This window comes from Eleutherodactylus coqui, chromosome 1 (assembly GCF_035609145.1).
Source record: "Eleutherodactylus coqui strain aEleCoq1 chromosome 1, aEleCoq1.hap1, whole genome shotgun sequence".
Classification (NCBI taxonomy): domain Eukaryota; kingdom Metazoa; phylum Chordata; class Amphibia; order Anura; family Eleutherodactylidae; genus Eleutherodactylus; species Eleutherodactylus coqui.
Genome location: NC_089837.1, coordinates 448,104,572 through 448,125,111, shown reverse-complemented (window position 1 = coordinate 448,125,111; position 20,540 = coordinate 448,104,572). Strand labels below are relative to the sequence as shown.

Here is a 20,540-nt window from a genome sequence, read left to right as displayed (position 1 = left end):
AACAAATACGAGCTGTTAGTCATAGATGAGTTTATGTAACGGTACCATGACAGGTTTGTTTCTTAAACTGCATCCCACTGCTTTTCATTCAGTCATTTGAAAATAAAAGTTTCCAACTTTTAACTCCGTCGTCTGTATCATATGCTGTATCGTGTGTGACAAATACCTGAACCAGCTTGCCTTTGAGCTTGCTTCTCAATAATCCTTGATTAGTTTGTGTGGATTCTACTGCTGCTACCTGTTGTGTTGTAGACCTTCTCTGGTGTGTTGACTTAGCTAGTTTCTAACCTACGTTTTGTCTCCTGAATAGGCTTAATACACTCTACTTGTCTGCCCAGTTAGTCCCCCATCACTATGCAGATGTATCCAGGGGCTCCTTGCAGACAAATCCAACCTTCCGTGAGGGGTGCAAGTGTAGTAACGTAGAGGGTCCTACAGGGTAGTCAATAGAGTTAACAAGTCCTGGGATCCTCGCTATGAGCCCTTAAGGGGACATAGGAGGCATTCTGGAGAAGAAGGACACTGTCTTTCCCTAAATATCGGGCTAAAGCTAACCTGCCTGACAACAGCCCTCTCCTGATTGGCTTCTTGTCATTCATTTTCTGATTGGAGGAGTTGAATCAAGCCCAGGAAAGTGAGCTGGGTGGAGGAGGAAGTGAGTCAGCAGAGGGAGAGAAAGTGCAGGAAACGACAGGAAAGGAAGGGGTTAGTCGTCGAAGGAGGTAGAGATAGGCAGCAGAGTGAGGAGCTGCCACACCTTATAAAGTTACCGGAGGTCGGTAGTTGGGGAGGACGTCAGGAACGAGGAGCAGTGAGGAGTAGTGAGCCGACAACACCCGGAGTGGGAGCGGAGTCATTTTCAACCGTGTTGGAAGGAACCAGAATCAGGGCAGACCTCACGGAAGCTGGACGGAAAGTGTACTTCTCAATCATGAGTGAAACTTGTCCCTGCGTAGCTAGCAGACAGGGGGACTACTGACAACCCCGCACTAGTCCCTCTAAAGCTCTACTAATAACTATCCATAGCAACCCCCAGATAACTTAGACTGGCGGGCGCATCTCCCCTAACAGAGAGAAAGTTAAAGAATCAACACCAGTTATACTTGTTACCAGGTAATTTGCTAAAGTTACCGTTGATTGAGAATCTACAAAGTAGGAACTGCTTTGTTAAGTCTTCAAGTACTGAGTAAACTGTGTATCTTTGGTTTACCCTAAACTACATTTACTGGTCTCAATTATTTCACCTTTGCAAACACGAGTCCACTCTCAAAGGTACTGGCGTCACGATCTGACATTACCCAAACTGTGTAGAAGTCCATTTCAATCCCTCTACTGCATGAGTAGCCGTTTTAATCAGAGTAGCCACCACCATGCCAACGCTACCGTTAGTTCATCTACTGAGGCTACCTCTGCCCCTTCTGCTTTTTGCACAAGCAGGGATGTAGCTAAAGGCTCAGGAGCCCAGGTGCAAAAGTTCAGCTCAGGTCCTACCCACATTTACCTGAACTGCCCCACACATAAACCATGCTGCATACAGCTGCAAAACGAATTTACATAACATGATCTAGCCTCTTAGCATAAGCTTTCAAAACATGACTATGTAAAAATTTGTTTGTACCCCTTAGGCTATGATTTTTTGTTGTATTTTTGAACCACAATGAAAAAAAACATTAAAAAACTGCATGCAGTATTCAAAACCACATGCATTTTTAAGAAACTGCATTCACTTTTACAAACTGTTTGTGGATTTAAAAAATACATGATCTCCCTATTGAGAACACGTTCATGCTCAGCCAAAGCCAGGCTTATATACTGTACATGTGTTTGGGGAGGAATAGTTGTCAATCTAATGAGCGTTCATCTCACAGCTATTGAAAGTGTATGGGCCCACAGACTTCTATGGGAGCTGTACTGTGAATTTCTACAACTGTGAACTGTGTACATGATGACTGAGCATGTTTTTGGAAAGTGCAAGGAAATCGGAGCTCATGGAGAAATCTCACAGGAATATTAAAGTTAAACAACTGCATCCTTTTCAAAGACCAAATTGAATTTCTAATAAGTTCTTTACGGTCAATGAGCAGGAACTGAAAGTTCTTTTCACTTAAAAGTAAGCAAATTTTATCTCTAAGTTGTTTCTCTCAGTATGCAGCGTATTCAAATTTGCTGCTTGTATGCAGATGTCACTCGTCAGTATTGACAGCAATTAAGAGGCTAATAATTAAAAAGAAAGCAGAATTCATCAGTTGTTATCAGTGAGGGGCCATTAACCTGGAAATGAACCCAAAACTAAGTGTTTAATCCCCATTTCTTAATTATCCAGAATTTCTCCCAGGAGCAGAATGATTTAAAAATCAGCAGTATGATCATGAAAAAAGCTGAAAACAAACAAGTGACGTTAGCCCGGATCACCAAGTGACTTGTACTTGCTTCTGAGGGTGGATTCAGACAAGCGTGTTTATAAAACCACACGGCTATTGGAACCATTAGTTCCTCATGGTGCGTTCACATGTCCGTGTTTTACAGGCGTGCAAACACGCGCACCTGCAAAATATTGGACATGCGTGCTCCATAGGTCCGTGGTGCATGTCAATATTCCCCAGCGGAGAGAGCCCTTGTTACTGAACACTGTGACAGCACTGTCACAGTGTTCAGTGACAAGGTGACAAGAGGACATCCCATGGGGAGTAAAGAATCCTCTGCCACAGCTGTGACAGCTGTGGCAGAGGATCGCAATGTTCTCCCATTGCTTTCAATAAGACCAGTGCTTCTGCAGTCCCATTGAAAGCAATCGGCTGCCGGCAAAGCCTGCAGGGATTTTGGGGGAAGGGCTTTAAATGTAAGCCGTTCCCTAAAAATTATCCCTGGAATGGCTTAAAAATAAAAAAAACTCACCTCTCCAAAGTTGCCAGGGCTCAGGTGTGCCCAGCCTGTCTTCTCCCTGCACTGCTCTGAATCTCTTTCAGCAGGCGGGGATTTAAAATCCATAGCTGCTGAAAGGGCTGTATCTGATTGGCTGAGCGCTCAGCCAATCACAGGCAGCACTCAGCCATTTATTGAATGACAGCTGAGTGCTGTCTGTGATTGGTCACAACACTTAGCCAATCACAGGCAGCGCTTGGCCATTCATTGAATTCCAGGACTATAGGGCTGTATTGATCCTGTGTATCCTCTCTACCTTTGAGCTTTAGCCTGTTTTTTTCTGCTGAAAGGGAATTGTACCTGTATTGCCTGTTATTCAAGTTTAATGCAAGTAAAAGCTATACCGGGCCCTAACTGTTCCTAAGGACCTAAGGTACTACACACAAGTCTCTGTGATTATTACTCCGCCGAATAGAATTAGTGTGTGGGAACGGTGCTGTCACAAGTGATATTTACTACAACCCCCCTCATCCCCTTTATTGGCAATCCCTGCCAAAGGAGTGTCGAAGCTGGCCTGCGATCCTGCTTTGACCTTGGCTACGTATTATCCCTCAGGGACCAGAGCCTGGTAAGTGCTACCGTGACACATCAGCACTTAACCCTCCCAGCTATTCATGTTGGTTGGGTGCCATGAGTCACCCCTCTGGGGTGTTGCATATACACGTAGAGGTGAGGTAGATTCTTCTCAGTATATACACACAGAGGAGCGTTAGATTCTTCTCAGTGTATAGACATAGAGGTGAGGTAGATTCTCCTCAGCTGTCATTCAATAGGTGAGTGCTGCTTCTGATTGGTCACAGTGCTCAGCCAATCAGATGCAGCCCTTTCAGCAGGTGGGGATTTTAAATCCCCGCCTGCTGAAAGCACTTCAGAGCAGTGCAGGGAGAAGATGTGGCTGGATGCGCCTGAGCCCCGGCAGCTGCAGTGGGGTGAGTATATATATTTTTTTATTTTTTACACATTTTAGGGATGATTTTCAGGGAAGGACTTATATTTAAAACTGTTCCCCGAAAATCACTGCAGGGCTTGCCGGCAGCCCATTGCTTTCAATAGAGCCGGCTATAGCGCCGGCTCCATTGAATTCAATGGGAGAACATCGCGCTCCTGTTCCACAGCTGTCACAGCTTTGCCAGAGAATTGCAATCTTCACTGTAGGTTCTCAATTGGGTCGGTGCTGCTGCCGCCGGCCCCATTGATCACAAGGTGAAACCCCTGGGTGCGACAGCATCCAGGGGTTTCACATCCAAAAAAGATGGATGCTGCAGTTACTTGCGGTTTAAAATCTGCTGCCCTATATTTACCGCTACGCATTTCTATGCGTAGGTAAATATTGACCGCATATGACCGCTGCCATTGAAAAGCATTGTTTCTTATAACATGTGGATCGCAAATGCAAGTAACATATGCACATAAAAACTCCCATCTGACTGAGCCCTCAGTGAACATCGTCAGTGAAAAAATACACAACGCTAGAATTGTGCTTTCTTGGTGACCCCATTTATAAGAAAAATTTAAAGAAAAAGCAATCAAAAAGTCGTCTACACTCCAAAATGGTACCAATAGAAATTACAGGTCATCCCACAAAAAACAAGTCCTCACACCGCTATATCTGAACAAACCATTTTAAAAAGTTATGGCAATCAGAATATGGCAATGGAAAATTATCTTTCTTTTTCAATTAATTTCCATTTCACTGCACAAATTTTTTTAAAGTTTTTTTCAGTACATTATAAGGCACATTAAATAGTACTATTGAAATATTGTCCCACTTAAAGCAAATCCTCAGACAGCTACATCAACGGAAAAATAAGGTAGGATTTTTTGAAAGTGAGGAAGAAAAACCAAAAATGAAAAAAATGGCCGCATCCTTAACAAAGCTTGGCATTTGATTGCCATGTGCTTGTCTCTACCTGGTTTTGGCTCACACAACTGATTGTATATTCGTGAAATAAAATCTCTATATTGTGTCATCTTATACTGATAATATACACAATAGTGGAGTTTCTACATAGAAAGCATGACCTCAATCCCATGATATGTACCATCCAGACAGAATTCTAAGTTAACCCCCGACCATGCTTCCATGTTACAAACTGCACCGATGATTACTACACTATTATTGAGGAGTGCATGATGCAATTACTACTGTATGGGAAATAGAGAATCTCAGATCAATGGCTCCCCGCCAGGTCTGCAGTCTGAACAAGTGGTGAAAAGGGGCATACAATAATGATATATTCATTGTCTTGTGAAGTCAAAGTAACAAAATCTGATAAGTTACCTGCTTTACTTGAAATAAAATGACCAATGACCACCTCCAGTATCTAGGTTACAAAGGCTTTCAAATCATCACAGTTGTGGTAATGCTGTGACACTGATGCAGTTAGCTGTAGAGTAGGGAAATGTAAGGTCTAGCATGTTTGAAGTACATCTATCTACATTACCAATGAGTTTCTTGCATTGTAATGATGAAAATCACGTGGCCCTAAGGGCTCCTGTCCACGGGCGATGATTCGCCGACGGTAAATCGCCAACGAATCACGCCCATGGACAAAAACCCTTAGGGCCAACGAATCAAGCGTTGCTATGGAAAGCGCAGCCCCGCTGTCCAGGAGCCATGAATCATAGCGATTCTCCGCTCGCGGGATCTAAATCGGGGCATTCCAGCAGATAGGCTCAGCGCAGAGAGCTGTCAGCTCTCACCTGCACAAAATAGGCCAGTCACTAAGAGGTTAAATCATGAACAGCTAGAATAATTCTGCTAATTAACACGTGAATACCTGTATAGCCTGATTAACATATAAATAACTAATGCCAGGGACTTGAAATGTGTTACTAATAAGACAATCTATGAATAGCAGCTAGTCTATGAGATGATGCACAAAGTGAAAGATAACACTAAATCAAATCATGGTATTTGTATAGCGCCAACTTATTCCGCAGCGCTTTCAGGTAATTGTTACTTAATTACCCCCCACCAAGCTGGGTTCTCATTTTACCGACCTCGGAAGGATGGAAGGCTGAGTCAACCTTGAGCCGGCTACCTGATTCATGTGGGAATCGAACTTGCAACCTCCAGGTCGTAGGCGAGAGCTTACACTCTGCACCACACGAGGCTCTAAACATCAAACATATGTTGATGGACCCCAAACTAATTCCTAGGAATGCTGCCATCCTGATTACACCATGGCAGACTATTTGTTTGTTGTGTTGCACCAATCTAGTGTAGTAGAAATTCTACAGCGGAACACCACGCATTGTAATGTTGTCACATATAGCTCATTATAGAATACACTCAAGGGACACTTTATTAGACACCAACTGCTATTGTCTTAGACCTCCTTTGGCCTTCAGAAGTGCAGCAGTTCATTGTGACATCTATCCACAAGTATTAGAGGGCCCAGGATGTGCCAGGAAAACATTCCCCACACTATTACTCCTCCACCAGCCTAAACTGTTGTCACTTGACTAGAAGGGTTCATTGATTTATGCTGCTTGTGCCAAATTCTGACCTCCCATCAGCACACGGTGCAACAGAAATCTGGATTAATCTGACAGGATGATGTTTTTTCACTGCTCAGTGATCCACTTTTTCCACTTTTTTGCCCACTAGAGTCTTGCCTTTCTAGTTCTTAGACAGCAGTAGTACTCAAAATGGTTGTCTGCTGCATGGACATTTAACCTCCTTTGTATTACATGGACGCCCATTTAACCATCCCTTTATTACATGGATGCCCATTTAACCATCCCTTTATTACATGGACGCCCATTTATCTGAATGGCTGCAGTGTACAGAAATACTAAGTTTGTCTGGCTGTCCACACCTTTTAGAGCAAAATCAGCTGTTTACAGGAGGATCCAGTGTGATCAACTGCATTTTCAGAGGGTATATGTCTGATGAGACAATTTGCCATGTATGGATCGACTGTTTTGCGCAACTGGAGGTCACAAGTTTCAGATACAAAGTTGACCTAAAACTGGAAACTGGTAATATGGGTGTTTACAGACTAAGAATAAGGAAACTGAATATAGCATGGAACAAAGGACTTCATGAAAATGATAGCCAGAACCACCCGAACCAGACCTATCTCTCAAGCAGAGCGTTCGCCCTGAAAAGGACGACCCTACTGCAGGAGAGGGACAGGAAACCAGTCGGGGACTGCTGGAAACTATGCTTAACACTAAATCTTTAATACTAAATTAACGCAAAGTACTAAGCTAACTAAACCTCTAAGACTGAACACTAGGACACTGAAGACAACACTTAGGTTTCCAATGGCACAATGTAGCCAGTACACACATGATTTTAATAGCATCCTTAGATCAACCACTGATAGGCTGACTGGGTTAAAAGACAACCCAGCCAGCTTATCAGAACTGGCACTAGAGGGAGATGGCATTACATGATCCGAGGTACAATTCTGATATCAGCATGGATCTGGCTGAGAACCAGGGAGTCACGGAATAGTCAGCGCTATGACACAATCCCTTTAAAAAATATTCAGATAACTATAATGAAATGTTTGAAGAAAGACTGATACTGAAAAATGGAGAATACATTGTATATATTTTCTGATCATTTTCGAAGTACTCCAAACATGTTCTCCTTTTGGTTATTATAGTGCGTTTCTCACTTCATACTTCCCAATGCATAATTTATGATTGTCTAATCTCTGCTGTTTTTATTTCCAGCAGGTACAAGCTTCACAAATGAAGAGCATCCTACTCCAAATACTGTTCTGCCTTCAAAGGAGATCCCCAAGGGTACGAATAGGACAATACTAGAAGTGTGTAGTGGCACAGTCGCAGCCCGCAGGAGTTTACTTCCAGCAAAGAAAACAACCACATCACCTGCTGGTAAGCAATTCTCTTCCAGATAACATCCCTGCTATAACTCGCCATCTGCATTATCCCACCAGGAAGGAAACTATTTCTCATTATGTTAAATGAGTGTTTTTCTTCTGCCTTCAATAATGACAAAACAGAACCATCAGTTTGTCTAATGGCATGGTGATATCTAGAATTAACAGGATCCACAACGGCAGAAAAATGTTATATGAACAGATTTTGGCTTTTTGTAGGTATGAGAATGATAAGAAATAATATAGTATGAATTTATAATGGCTATTATTATTATTAGCGATTTATTTAAAAAAATTGTAAAATTATTTAATAATGATTATTTTATGGACCGCTAACTAACTGATCAATAATAATTGCCTCACATAGATTGGGGGAGATTTACGAAACTATATGCAACAGAATTCAGGCTCAATTTGCACCAAAAATGGCATTTATGCTTTGCATCAAACTTCTTATGTGTTTCAGGCTCCAAATTCTGGTACAAACTAAACCAACCAATTGGTAGTATAATGTTACACAAAAAAGCCGCACTCCAGACTAAAAAAATTACTTTGGAGCCATTTGCTCTTAAACTGAAACACTTAAGAGGCTAATGAAATTTTTAGCCACTGACTAGAGTTGAGCGAGCATACTCGCTAAGGGCAATTACTCGATCGAGCATTGCCCTTAGCGAGTACCTGCCCACTCGGGAGAAAAGGTTCGGCTGCCGGCGGGGAGCGGGGAGCGGCTGGGGAGAGCGGGGAGGAACGGAGGGGAGATCTATCTCTCCCTCTCTCTCCCCTGCTACCCCCTGCTCACTGGCGCAACTCACCTCTCACCCGCGCCGGCAGCCGACCTTTTCTTCCAAACGGGGAGATACTCGCTAAGGACAATGCTCGATCGAGCAATTGTCCTTAGCGAGTATGCTTGCTCATCTCTATCACTGACCTGTTGGAGTCTAGCCTCATTCAGATAGGAGTGTTTGATTGGTTAGCCTCTTTTTAAATACTTTTGGTTTTTGCAGTATGTTGGACTTGATAGCTATGACAACAAGTATTCTATCCAGTATACTAGTACCTAGTTCTAGTCCAGTCTTGTATAATATCTGTTCAGTTAGTGTGTCTTGCTCCTTGGTTCTCTATTGGTGTCTGGGCTTCTTAGTTTGTGGTTTGTCTAATTTTTCCTTGTTTGTTTCTATCTGTCTTGGGCCATTCCAGTATTTGCTTCTTTAATCTCTTGTCTTGGCCCTAGTGTCATCCTGCTCTCAGGGATAGTGTTTTATACAGGGTAGTCCATAGGGACAATTTAGGACTAGTTTGGGAAAGTGGGGTCTGGTATTGATGGACCGCGTCAATGAGAGTTGAGAGAGTAATGCAGAGAGAGCCAGTGTTATGGTTAGCATTTCTCCAGTTGTTTTTTGGTTCCATAAATCTGTTTCATACTCGACTACCAGTTTTAGTATCTTCATTAACTTCATCCTTTTTATCTAGTCACCAATGCCTTCTGCCCCATGTCATATAATGGTCTAGTTTTGTATTAATATTTTTTATTGTGTTGATATGTACTTCATATCTATTATTCTTACAACGTCTTGTTGTTACACTGTTTATCTCTACCATAACTCCTAGGGGTATCTGAGAGACACTGTTTGTACTCAGGAAAGGCAACTGCTGGAGAATGAAGCAGAATTCTTCAATTTAGCATCCAGCTGGTATCATTACGCTGATATGCTTCCCAAGTCTGGTGTGGGGAGATATTGGCAGGATTTCACTATAGTATAGACCTACACTCCTACAAATTCAAATGCAAAGGACTATGATAGACATCTATGGGGCTTTACTACATTTATCTATTCCTTTGATTTGCACCTATGTCATCCCCTCATGGTGAGGGAGTCATTGGTGCTAATAAGCATAAAAAACTATTTTTTTTAACCCTCTTTATCTGCTGACAGATGTGCTACTAAATCTGTTACCTTTTGAGGTAGAAGTCCTGCTCCACCAATCAGAACCCTACTGCACAGACTCACTCAGATTGCTCTAGCAGGTGCTGCATTGCTCAGGAAGGAGGACACACCACAGCTGATGAGAAAGAGACTGAAGTAGCACCCATTGCTTTAGTGTATTACACTACCTACAGGATATTATTGTGGGGGCGTGAGATGGTCACTGACCTACAAAGAGGTGAATATCATGGTGCATGAAAGCAAGGCAAAGGGCTGAGAAGGGTTGTTGGTTGGCATTAAAGAATTTGAAATACTCCCAGAATCATATAATTGTAGAGTTGGAAGGGATCTCCAGGGTCATCGGATCCAGCTCCTGCTCAATGCAGGATCCACTAAGTCATCCCAGACATATGTTTGTCCAGACTCTGTTTAAAGACTTCCATTGAAGGAGAATTCACCACCTGTGGCAACCTATTCCACTCATTGATCACCCTCACTGTCAAAATGTTTTTTTTTTTAATAGCTAATCCGTGTTTCCTCTCTATCAATTTCATCCCATTACTTCTAAACTTTCCTTGTGCAATTGAGAATAGAGCTGATCCCTCAGCACTGTGACCGCCCTTCAGATATTAAGCTATTAAGTCTCCTCTCAGCCTTCTTTTTTTGCAAGCTAAACATTCCCAGATTCTTCAGCTGTTCCTTGTAGGACATGATTTGCAGACTGCTCACCATCCCGGTAGCTCTTCTCTAAACTTTCTCCATTTTGTCAATGTCTTTTTTTTAATTTGGGGTACCCAATATTCCAGATGAGGTCTGACTAAGCAAAAGTAGAGGGGGATAATTAACTCATGTGGTCCAGACTCTATGCTTCTCTTAATACATCCCAGAATTGTGTTTGCTATTTTTGCTGCTGCATCACACTGTTGACTCATGTTCAGCCTGTGATCTATTAGTATAAGTTTTTTTCTAATATCTAATTTGTGTTTCCCCTTTCAGTTTCATCCCATTGCTTCTAGTCTTTCCTTGTACAAATGAGAATAGGGCTGATCCCTCAGCACTATGACAGCCCTTCAAATCTTTGTAGACAGCTATTAAGTCTCCTCTCAGCCTTCTTTTTTGCAGGCTAAATATTCCCAGATCCTTTAACTGTTCCTCATAGAACATGATTTGCAGACTGCTCACCATGCTGGTAACTCTTCTCTGAACGTGCTCCAGTTTGTCAATGTCTTTTTTAAAATGGGGTGCCCAGAACAGGACACCGTATTCCAGATGAGGTGTAACCAAGTAACAGTAGAGGGGGGATAATGACCTCACATGATCTAGACTCTATGCTTCTCTTAATACATCGCAGAATTGTGTTTGCCTTTTTGGCTGCTGCATCACATTGTTGAGTGATGTTCAGTCTGTAATCAATTAGTATACCCAAGTCTTTTTCACATGTGCTGCTGCTTAGCCCAATTCCTCCCATTCTGTATGTGCTCTTTTCAATTTTCTTGCCCAGATGTAGGACTTTACATTTCTCCCTGTTAAATACCATTCTGTTAGTCGCCACTCACTGTTCAAGCTTGTCTGGATCTTTTTGAATCCTCTCTCGCTTCTCCAGCGTTAGCTATCCCTCCTAGCTTTTTGAATGTTGAACAACACTGGGCCTAAGACAGAGCTTTGTAGTACCCAACTTGATACATTCTTCCACTTGGATGTGCAGCCATTTATGACCACTCCTTAAGTACGATCACTCAGCCAGCTGTGAATCCACCTAACAGTTGCCTTGTGGATCCCACATTTTGGTATTTTTTTTTTAAATAAGTATAGTATGAGATACTTTGTCAAATGCTTTACTGTAGTCAGGATATACTATATCTACCACATTTCCCTGATCAACACAGTCGGTGATTCTGTCATATAAAGAAATTAGATTTGTCTGGCATGACTTGTTTGTTACAAACCCATGCTGGCTGTGGTTAAATACTCCATTTTATCCAAGTACTTGCATACATGCTGTTTAATAATTTGCTCATCTTTCCCGGTATAGAAGTCAGGCTCACAGGCCTGTAGTTTCCTGGATCCACCATCCTCCTTTTTTTGAGGATAGGAAAAATATTTGCCCTTCTCCAACCTTTTGGAACTTCTGATCTCTGGGAATTTTCAAAGATTATGGCAAATGGCTCAGCAGCTCTGCTGCTTCCTTCAGTATCCTAGGATGTAATTCATTTGGACCTGGAGACTTGAATTCATTTAAGTTAGCTAAGTGTTCACTCATCATCTCTCTGCTTATAGATAGCCTGCATCCTTTTATTCTTTCAATAGTACAGGAAGCTCAGTTGCTGTTGCATTTACTTTTTCATCCTGTTAGCATCCTATAGCATCTTTCACTTTTCTTTTGCTTTTATAATTGCTTTTGGTCTCTCTTGGAAGCCTCAAGGCTGTTTTGCCTCCAGGAATAGACTAAGCAGAGTAGCGGATATGGTTTAGTACAGTTGGTGGTTCTGTGGCAGCCTCAAGATGTTCTGCAGTATCTGCCAGCTGCACTACACTGCTTCATCTGCTCTCCTCAGTCTATTCCTGGGGCAAAACAGCAGCATTTAACCCTTTCTCTCAGCTGTCATTTTTCATCGTAATTTTTTCCTCTTCCACCTTCCAAAACCTGTATCTTTATTTTTCCTTTGACATGGCCATATGAGGTCACATTTTTTTTTTTGCAAAAAAATGTATTTTTTAATGGTAAAATATAATGTATTAAAAAAATCTTTAAAAACTCTTCAGTGTGACGAAATAGTAAAAAATGTCAGAATTGCTCCGTTGTGTCTTCACGGTTCAGTAAAAATGACTTGTTCATTTTATTCTGTAGGTCAGTAAAATTGCAGTGATAGCAAATTTATATTTTTGTTTTTTTACTATTTTTATTTTTTTTATTGTTTTTGTTGCCACATTCTGAGAGCCATAACTTTTTATTTTTCTGTCATTATAGCTATTTGAGTTTTTGTTTTGGGTGAGCTGTAGTTTTTATTGGTAGCATTTGGTGATACTTATGACTTTTGATTGCTTTTCATTACATTTTATCGGGAGAACAAGTGATCTAAAAATGCCGTTTTTGTTCCAAACATGCCAGGTGCAGGCAGTATGGTAATATCTGTGTCCATATACTTTGTCACAGCGTGGTGGTATTTACTTGTATGACAGTAGTATTCAGCTGCTGTATGGTGACATTGTACACATTTGCTGTTTGTGTCTCCAATAAAGATTATTTTCAGCACAATTGTAGTACAATAGATGAAAATCAATGGTAGGCAGTCATTTTACTGTTTATCATTGATCTTCTTTTTCATTTACACTCGTCTTGTTATGGTTAGTCAAAATTGAGCAAATAATGACAATAATTGGCAAGTGTAAATGAGCTGTTAATGAGGGCGTTAGCTGTAAATACGGCCCTGGCTACGGATGTAGCAAATGTTAACTTGACACATTAAATACGGAGTTGCAACAAACGTTCAATTGGCACTTAACACAACAGACATCATTGATGAAGTCAAGTTAAAGTCTGCAACTGTGTATTTAATGCTTTAAAGGGGTTGTCCCACTTCTAGCTGTATGGCTGCAGGAAGCAGACAGCTCCGTATATTGCATAGTGGCTCAGTTTGGAAATGCAGGCTGAGTTCCATTCATTTAAATAGGACTCAACCTAAGAGAACCAACCCGGAACACTGCACAGTGTATGGTGGTGTCTGTTTCCTCTTACTTGTTAAGAAAAAATGTGTAAATAAAAAAAAAACTACCAAAAAAAACACCTGTAAAAGCACATGTACCAGTGAAGAAAAAAAATTGCTGACTTTTTTTATGTGCAGCTTTTCGGGTGAAAAGAGGCTAAAAAATGTGTAAAGCAAGGCTTACAGAATTATTCTATCTTTGAAGCATTGCTACTCGCGGAGCATATGTCTACAATATACCATCATATGTAGGCTCTACAGCAGGGGTGTCAAACTCATTTTCACCGAGGGCCACATCAGCCTTATGGTTGCCTTCAAAGGGATGATTGTAATTGTAACACTGCGAACCCCATAGTGACCCCAGTGGTATGGTAATAGCGTTACCCATAGTGGTCCTAATAGTAAGTAACCCACATAGTGATCCAATAAGAATAGCGATCCCCTAATGGCCCCAGTAGTCATAGTTGTCCCATAGTGGTCCCCCATTGTGTCCTTTTTGGGGCCCTCTTGCATACTTGGGCCCCTGATGATTCCCCAGATCTGCTGCCATGAACAAAGGGAGGGCCTGGTGAGAGGAGTTCAGCGCTGACCGGCTCTCATCCTCCTCCTCAGCCCACTCTCCTTGCACCAGCGATCATGTTATCTGCAGGCTTCTTTCCTCCTCCGCGCGCCGTTGTCAGTGTGATATCGGCACTCATCTATTTTTGTCTGCCCTACTAGACAAAACAAGCCGATAGACGATCTCATACTGACAGCGGAATGGAGGGTGAGGGAACTTTCTGCACAGCCGGTGGGCCACATAGAATGAGGTGGTGGGCCGGATTCGGTCCGCGGGCCTTGTGTTTGACATGTGTGCTCTACAGTATGTGGCAGGTGTGACACCCATGATGCAAATGTTGGGGAGATAAGGATTGGATAGTTGGATTTCAACTGGCATATCCTTTTTTCTCAGGGAGATAAGCTGCAGTTGGAGGTGTCTCACAAGGGTATTTTTAGTGACATATACATTACTTATTATGGTTGATTGGAAGGCTCTGTAGCAGCACCTCTGAGAGGGAAGAACAATCCTGGTCCTGTGAGGTGACTGCATGGGAGTTGGCGCCAATCACATGGTAGCTAAGCTCTCACCACAGCTGACTGTGATTGGAACTGTGCTGTTGAGGGTAGTCAGTTATGGTGCCTTGGTGCTAGAAAGTCATTCTCACCTCAGTCTCAGTAATGTTGCACTAAGAGCCTATGAATAAGCTTCACATTGGAATAAAGTCAGACAATGTCCTTTTGCACAAGTATTTCCCAGCTTGATTGATGAAGAGGTTCACCCCAAAACACACATCTTTCGCTGGCTTCTAATTCATTAAATAAAAGAAATGTTGGATATTTCATCCTATTGTTTCACGACTTTCATTGGAGAGTTGCTCCAAGATACCAATTTTTGGTTTCCGCATATTGAATGTGAATGGCCATCTTAGATTGATAGCCCCATTGGGGATGGGGACTGATGTAAGTAATAATCTCCGTACGGTGTTGTGAAATAAATATTAGATATTTTAAAATATTTTTTCTTTTCTTCTACAAATCTCAGACCTGGTAAATCAATTCTATCATCTACGAGTAGAGCATTTCCTTACTGGGTTATATTAGTTCACATTGTGAAGTAGAGGCATGAATTTGTCATAAGAAGTGAAGGAGCGTTATAAAATAAAACGGCAAGGTTTGCAGTGATGTAATATATTGTGTAACATCTCTTGTTACGTGCCAGCTCCTGTGTACTGGTGTGGGTAACTGGTGTTGCTTAAAATAGTGGGAAATCGACCAGTTCATTACACTCCTTCAATTTTCCAACAATATTTCTAAATTACAGCGCTCGCTGTTTTGCCATCCGTCTCACCAGTTCACTTGTGGAAATACGCGTCCGTTCCACTGAGTAAATTTCAAGGTCAGTTTCAGCTGTGTACTGGGATTATATGTCATCTCATAAAGCTATGAACCTGGAACTGAGATAACATGAAAATAACTGAATTTATCAGAGGAGGACTGTACATAATAAAAAGGGTAGAAGAAGGACCAGGAAATCACTGAAATGTGCTCCATATTGTGTCATAATGATGCAGTTTCATGAATTTCATTATATATCCCATAGGTGTAGCCAAAATATAATGTTATTAAAGGGTTATTCCCAAGCTTGACTTTTATCACCTATCCTTAGGACAGGTACTAAAAGTCTGATGAGTAGGGTCTCACCGCTGAGGCCCCCATCAATCTGAAGAACGAGGCTCCCGTATCCTCTTCTCCTTTTCACTGTGGGCTCACTGCAGCACCCAGAGTGAGAAGAGTTTGAATGGAGTGGCAGTTGAGCTTGTGCGATGCCGCTCCATTCATCTTCAATGGGACTGCTGAAGATAGCTGAGCGCTTGTACTCTATTTCCATCAGCTCCATTGAAATGAATGGAGCGACACCATGCATGATCAGTTGTTGTCCATTCAATCACCTCACGTTAATAGAAAAATAAGACTTGTGATTTTTGCGAAGTTGGTAGGAGAAACAATATAAAAAGGCAGTGTCTTTAGGGCATATTTACACATGGCGGAAATGCTGCGAAATTTCCACAGTGCAAAGTTCTGCAGCATTTTCACGTCCCAAATAGATTCAGAATTGCCACCATCGGTGCGGATTCAGACTCAAAATCAGCTGTGCCTCCCCAGCCAATTTCAGAAGATACCGCACTCCCCTCACTTCCAAAGTCTTTGCATTTCGGCGCTTCCTTCACCGAGCACATAGTCGCCTGCAATGAGTGCACCGCCGCTGGTCACTTCTGTATCACCTGACCAGCGGTGCTGCACTCACTAAAGGCCGCTGGGTGTGCAGTGAATGAGGCGCCAAAAGTGCAAAGATTTCAGAGGTGAGGGGGAGCGCGGTAACTTCTTCTTCTAAAATTTGTTGTCGAAGTGCAGCTAATTTCGAGTCAAAATCCGCACAGATGGTGTGGATTTTGACTCTGTGACTTTTGCGAAAGTGCTGCGAATTTTGCCATGGAATTTCCAGTTATGTATAAACTGACCTTCAAGGGGTTTAAGTCATATTATGCTGAAGAATTCTAGCCCTTTGAGATATGTGAGAAGAGTAACATTAATCATAGCAGCCAGTGAATGCGCTTGGAACAACAGTTTGAGGAAACCCCAGTCTTCTGTTCCACTTATGAAGACACCAGTTCTGTAATAATCTCTGAAGCTTCTTACTGATTTCATACCGTTTCTCTCTGCCGCAGCTTGCCTGGGATCCATATATCCCTACAGTAATAAGTAAACATCCAGCGCCTCATTTCTATTGTATAACCTTTGGAAGCACGATTCTCAGCCCCATTAAAAATGTAATTTTGTTCTGGAGATTTTTCTAATTTATCACTTAACAAATGTCACAAACTGACAGGAGAGTCTTCGCAATGTTAGAGAAATGTCAAGAGACCGATGCAAGCTGGAGGTGTAACTACGTCTTCACTCTGTGTAACTTCACTTTCAATCTCACTTTTCCACTGGGAACCTCTGACAAAGACCGTGAGCAGCATGCATGGAGGAAAAAGCAAGACAGGTTCCAAGATCACTTAGCCGATGAAAAGTTAATTATTTTAGCTTCCAGATATTGGACTCACTGTACGGTGATCGAAGCCAAGAGGCAGCAAGGAAAAGTTAGATCTGGGAAGGAATACTGTGAAGTTGTAAATGAAAATGTAGCACATTGGGACTGTTTACAGTGCACAACAATGTCATTTATAGGCAGAAGAGATTAGAAATCATGGAAACTAGTGCAAAATCTATACCCGGGTTTAACACCCAACCACAAATAGTGTCATATGGGGATGTCAAGCTGTGTTAGAAGCATAACTTGAAAATCTGGGCTTGAATGCAAAATATGTATCAATCTATGTAGCAAATGGGTCTTTGGGGGGCTATCTTAGGCATTGTTACCCATTGCAACTTCAACTTCTGCACCCTTTATAGCTACAGTATTCCCCTGAGCTATGCAGGATATGCGATAGATAGATAGATAGATAGATAGATAGATAGATAGATAGATAGATAGATAGATATTAGATAGATAGATATTAGATAGATAGATAGGTATTAGATACCTAGATAGGTATTAGATAGATACCTAGATAGGTATTAGATAGATAGATATGAGATAGATATGAGATAGAGAGGTATTAGATAGATATGAGATAGATAGATGAGAGATAGATAGATAGATCATCCCCCAAGCACTATTAGAAAGTAGTATAATTCCTATCCTGGTTATATATCATCATCCCGTTCCTTTAGTGACTCTGCTGGATCAGGCAAGTCATGGGGCAAGAAAATATATCCAATGTTATACTGACTGACTATTAAATAGGGGAATTTAATCCCCCACTAGTCTGCTCTATTATGGAATCAATTAGATATGCAACTCTCTAATTACAGAAATACAGTTGCAAGAAATTGTCAGTGAACTCTTTGGAATTACCTGGATTTCAGCAGTGATTACTAATAAAATGTGGTCTGATTGTTATTTAAGTCACAACTAAACTTATAACACAGAAACAGTTGTACCGTCCATGTCCTTTATTAAGCACACAGAGTATATATCAACAGTGCAAGGAAAAAGTGAACCTGTCTGTTAATGACTTCTGCAAAAGCTAATTGACAAAAGGAGTTTCAATTAAGGAGATGAGATTGTAAGTGTAAGTTTCACAGGTGCTCTGAACATTGGGTAAAGGCACACAAAGTCTGGTTACTGACAATGATTTTCTCAAAAAAGATCTTCAGAGTAATATAGTATGTTAAGCTTAATGAAGACAATGTCCATCTAGTTCAGCCTTTTTCAACCCCCTTGTTGATCCAGAGAAAGGCAAAAAACCCCAAGAGGCAGAAGCCAATTAGCCCATTCAGGGGAAAAATTCCTTCCCGACTCCATAATGGCAGTCAGAATAATCCCTGGATCAACCTTTCATACCTAAATGTAAGACACGGAACAACAACCCCGCTGGTCACCTAATGTATATGTCCTGTAATATCCTTGCACTCTGTTGGTGTGAACCATGTCTAATTGCGATCAACTTTCAGAAGACCTCAGAAGATGTGTTATAGAGACACATGAAGCTGGGAAATGCTACAAAACATTGCTAAAGACCTGGGTGTACATTTATGTGCTACAATTTATCTAATGTAGGTTTATCTACAAAATGAAAAACTTCCTGACTATTGCTACTCTCCCTAGAAGTGGTCATCCTATTAAGAGAACAATCTTAAAAACCGTGAAAAGAGTAATACAAACTGCAAAATCCTCTGCTCATGTGTCCACTTTTAGAAAAACAATGAACAAGAACGGTGTTCGTGGAGGGACACTACAAAGGAAGCCACCACTGTCCTAAAAAACATTGCGTTACATCTCAAGATTGCTCAAAAAACATATGGATGTTTCACAATGATTCTGGGAAAAGGTTCTATAGACAGATGAGACAAAAGTAGAAGTACAATGCTATGTTGGGCAGAATGAATAACTGCACACCAAAACCTCATCCTAACTGTGAAGCATGGTGGAGGGATCAACGTGGTTTGGGGATGCTTTGCTTCCTCAAAACCTGGATGTCTTGTAATCACTGAGGGAACAATGAATTCTAAGGTATATAAAACATTTTACAGATGATATGGTGTGAAGAAAAGAGTGGAGCTATCTCAGTGGAGGTCAAGTGCAGTGTTGGTGAATAGGTCCTTGACCTAATTAGTTATCCTTATGGTCGAGTAGCAAGAAAGGTATATGCATGGGATGTCGGGTGCAGCGAACACAGTAAATGAAGAGCCCGTAGGTGGATGTATGAAGAACGAAATGGTATAAACCAAAAGGGTGGGAATAAGGTGATGTCCATTTAGGGGTTGCACCTTATTCCTATCTTTAGGTTTGTACCATTTCATAAAAACATTTTACAGGGCAGCTGACCATGACCTCAAGCTAAACAGACATTGGGTGATGCAACAAGACTCTGACCCAAAGCATTCAAGTAAATCCACTACAGAATGATTGAAACAGATGATTGGTGTCTTAGAACAGAAAAAGTCATAGCCTGACCTTAACCCTAATGAAATACTGTGGCATCACCTAAAGAGGGCTATGCATACAAGGCATCCCAGAAATACTAATGAAGTGAAACACATTTGCAGGGAGGTATGATCCAAAATTCCTCCTCAGCTTTATGTAAATCTTTTATTTGGTGGAGGTGACTAATGCAAAAACAGAATCTGCAAGTTATTACATTCAAGGGTTCACTTATTTCTATCCTGTAGTATGCATGTTTACTCAATGTATTTAATAAACAGCATAAAAGGAGCAACTATGTGTGTATTATTAGTTAGGTTGTACTTGTCTATAATTGTGACATGGATAACAATCACACCACAATTTATTAGTAATTGATACAGGAAATCCAAGTAATTTCAACTGGTCCACTTACTTCTTGCAATTGCATTTCTATTACCAGTTGGTTGCCTATCTAATTGATTTCATGAGCAGAGCAGTGGGCGAACACTGTAGTGTATGTGCCATAAAAGAACTGAACCTACACTGTAATAAACATTTTTATTTCTATACATATGAAATCTACAGTATGTTGTGAACACTTGTAGTTTGTCCTCATGAATGAGAGCTCATCACCTTCTATTACCTTTATATTACTCATCTTAGGGATGAATTCACCAATACGTTTTGATGTGATTAATAGTCAGGCAATAAATGCACACATAATGCAGTCTAAAGGAAGCAAATATTTGACCTACTTTTCTAGCAGTTTTATATATTCCATTACGCTGTTTTTCAGAAGAAACATGAAGTTTGAGGAATACAAATGACAAGAAAAGTTTCTAGCTTTTCTGTGGGCTGTTCTCATACAAGCCTAAGGCTACTGAAAAGGAGGATGCTGCAAGCTTAAAGGAGCTTAACTGAAAGATGAACAGATAGTAAGATAACCTGTTATATGCCCATTTAATGAGCTGAGAATGAAAGCAACAGCTATTCCAGAATAAAACCATGTACACTGAATGCTACTTTATTAACCTTGTCCTGTATGCAAATTACACACATGATCCCAGAATGCCGC

General features: G+C 41.2%; 1 protein-coding gene across 1 annotated transcript in view; it reads left to right on the top strand.

Annotated features, from left to right (window-relative positions):
• The window catches only part of MTUS2 (microtubule associated scaffold protein 2), a 353,509-nt gene that overhangs the window by 190,167 nt on the left and 142,802 nt on the right, over nucleotides 1-20,540 (top strand). The window contains exon 5 of the mRNA XM_066583183.1: nucleotides 7,615-7,779. Within this exon, the coding sequence (XP_066439280.1) occupies nucleotides 7,615-7,779 (165 nt within the window). The remainder of the gene's footprint in view (nucleotides 1-7,614; nucleotides 7,780-20,540) is intronic.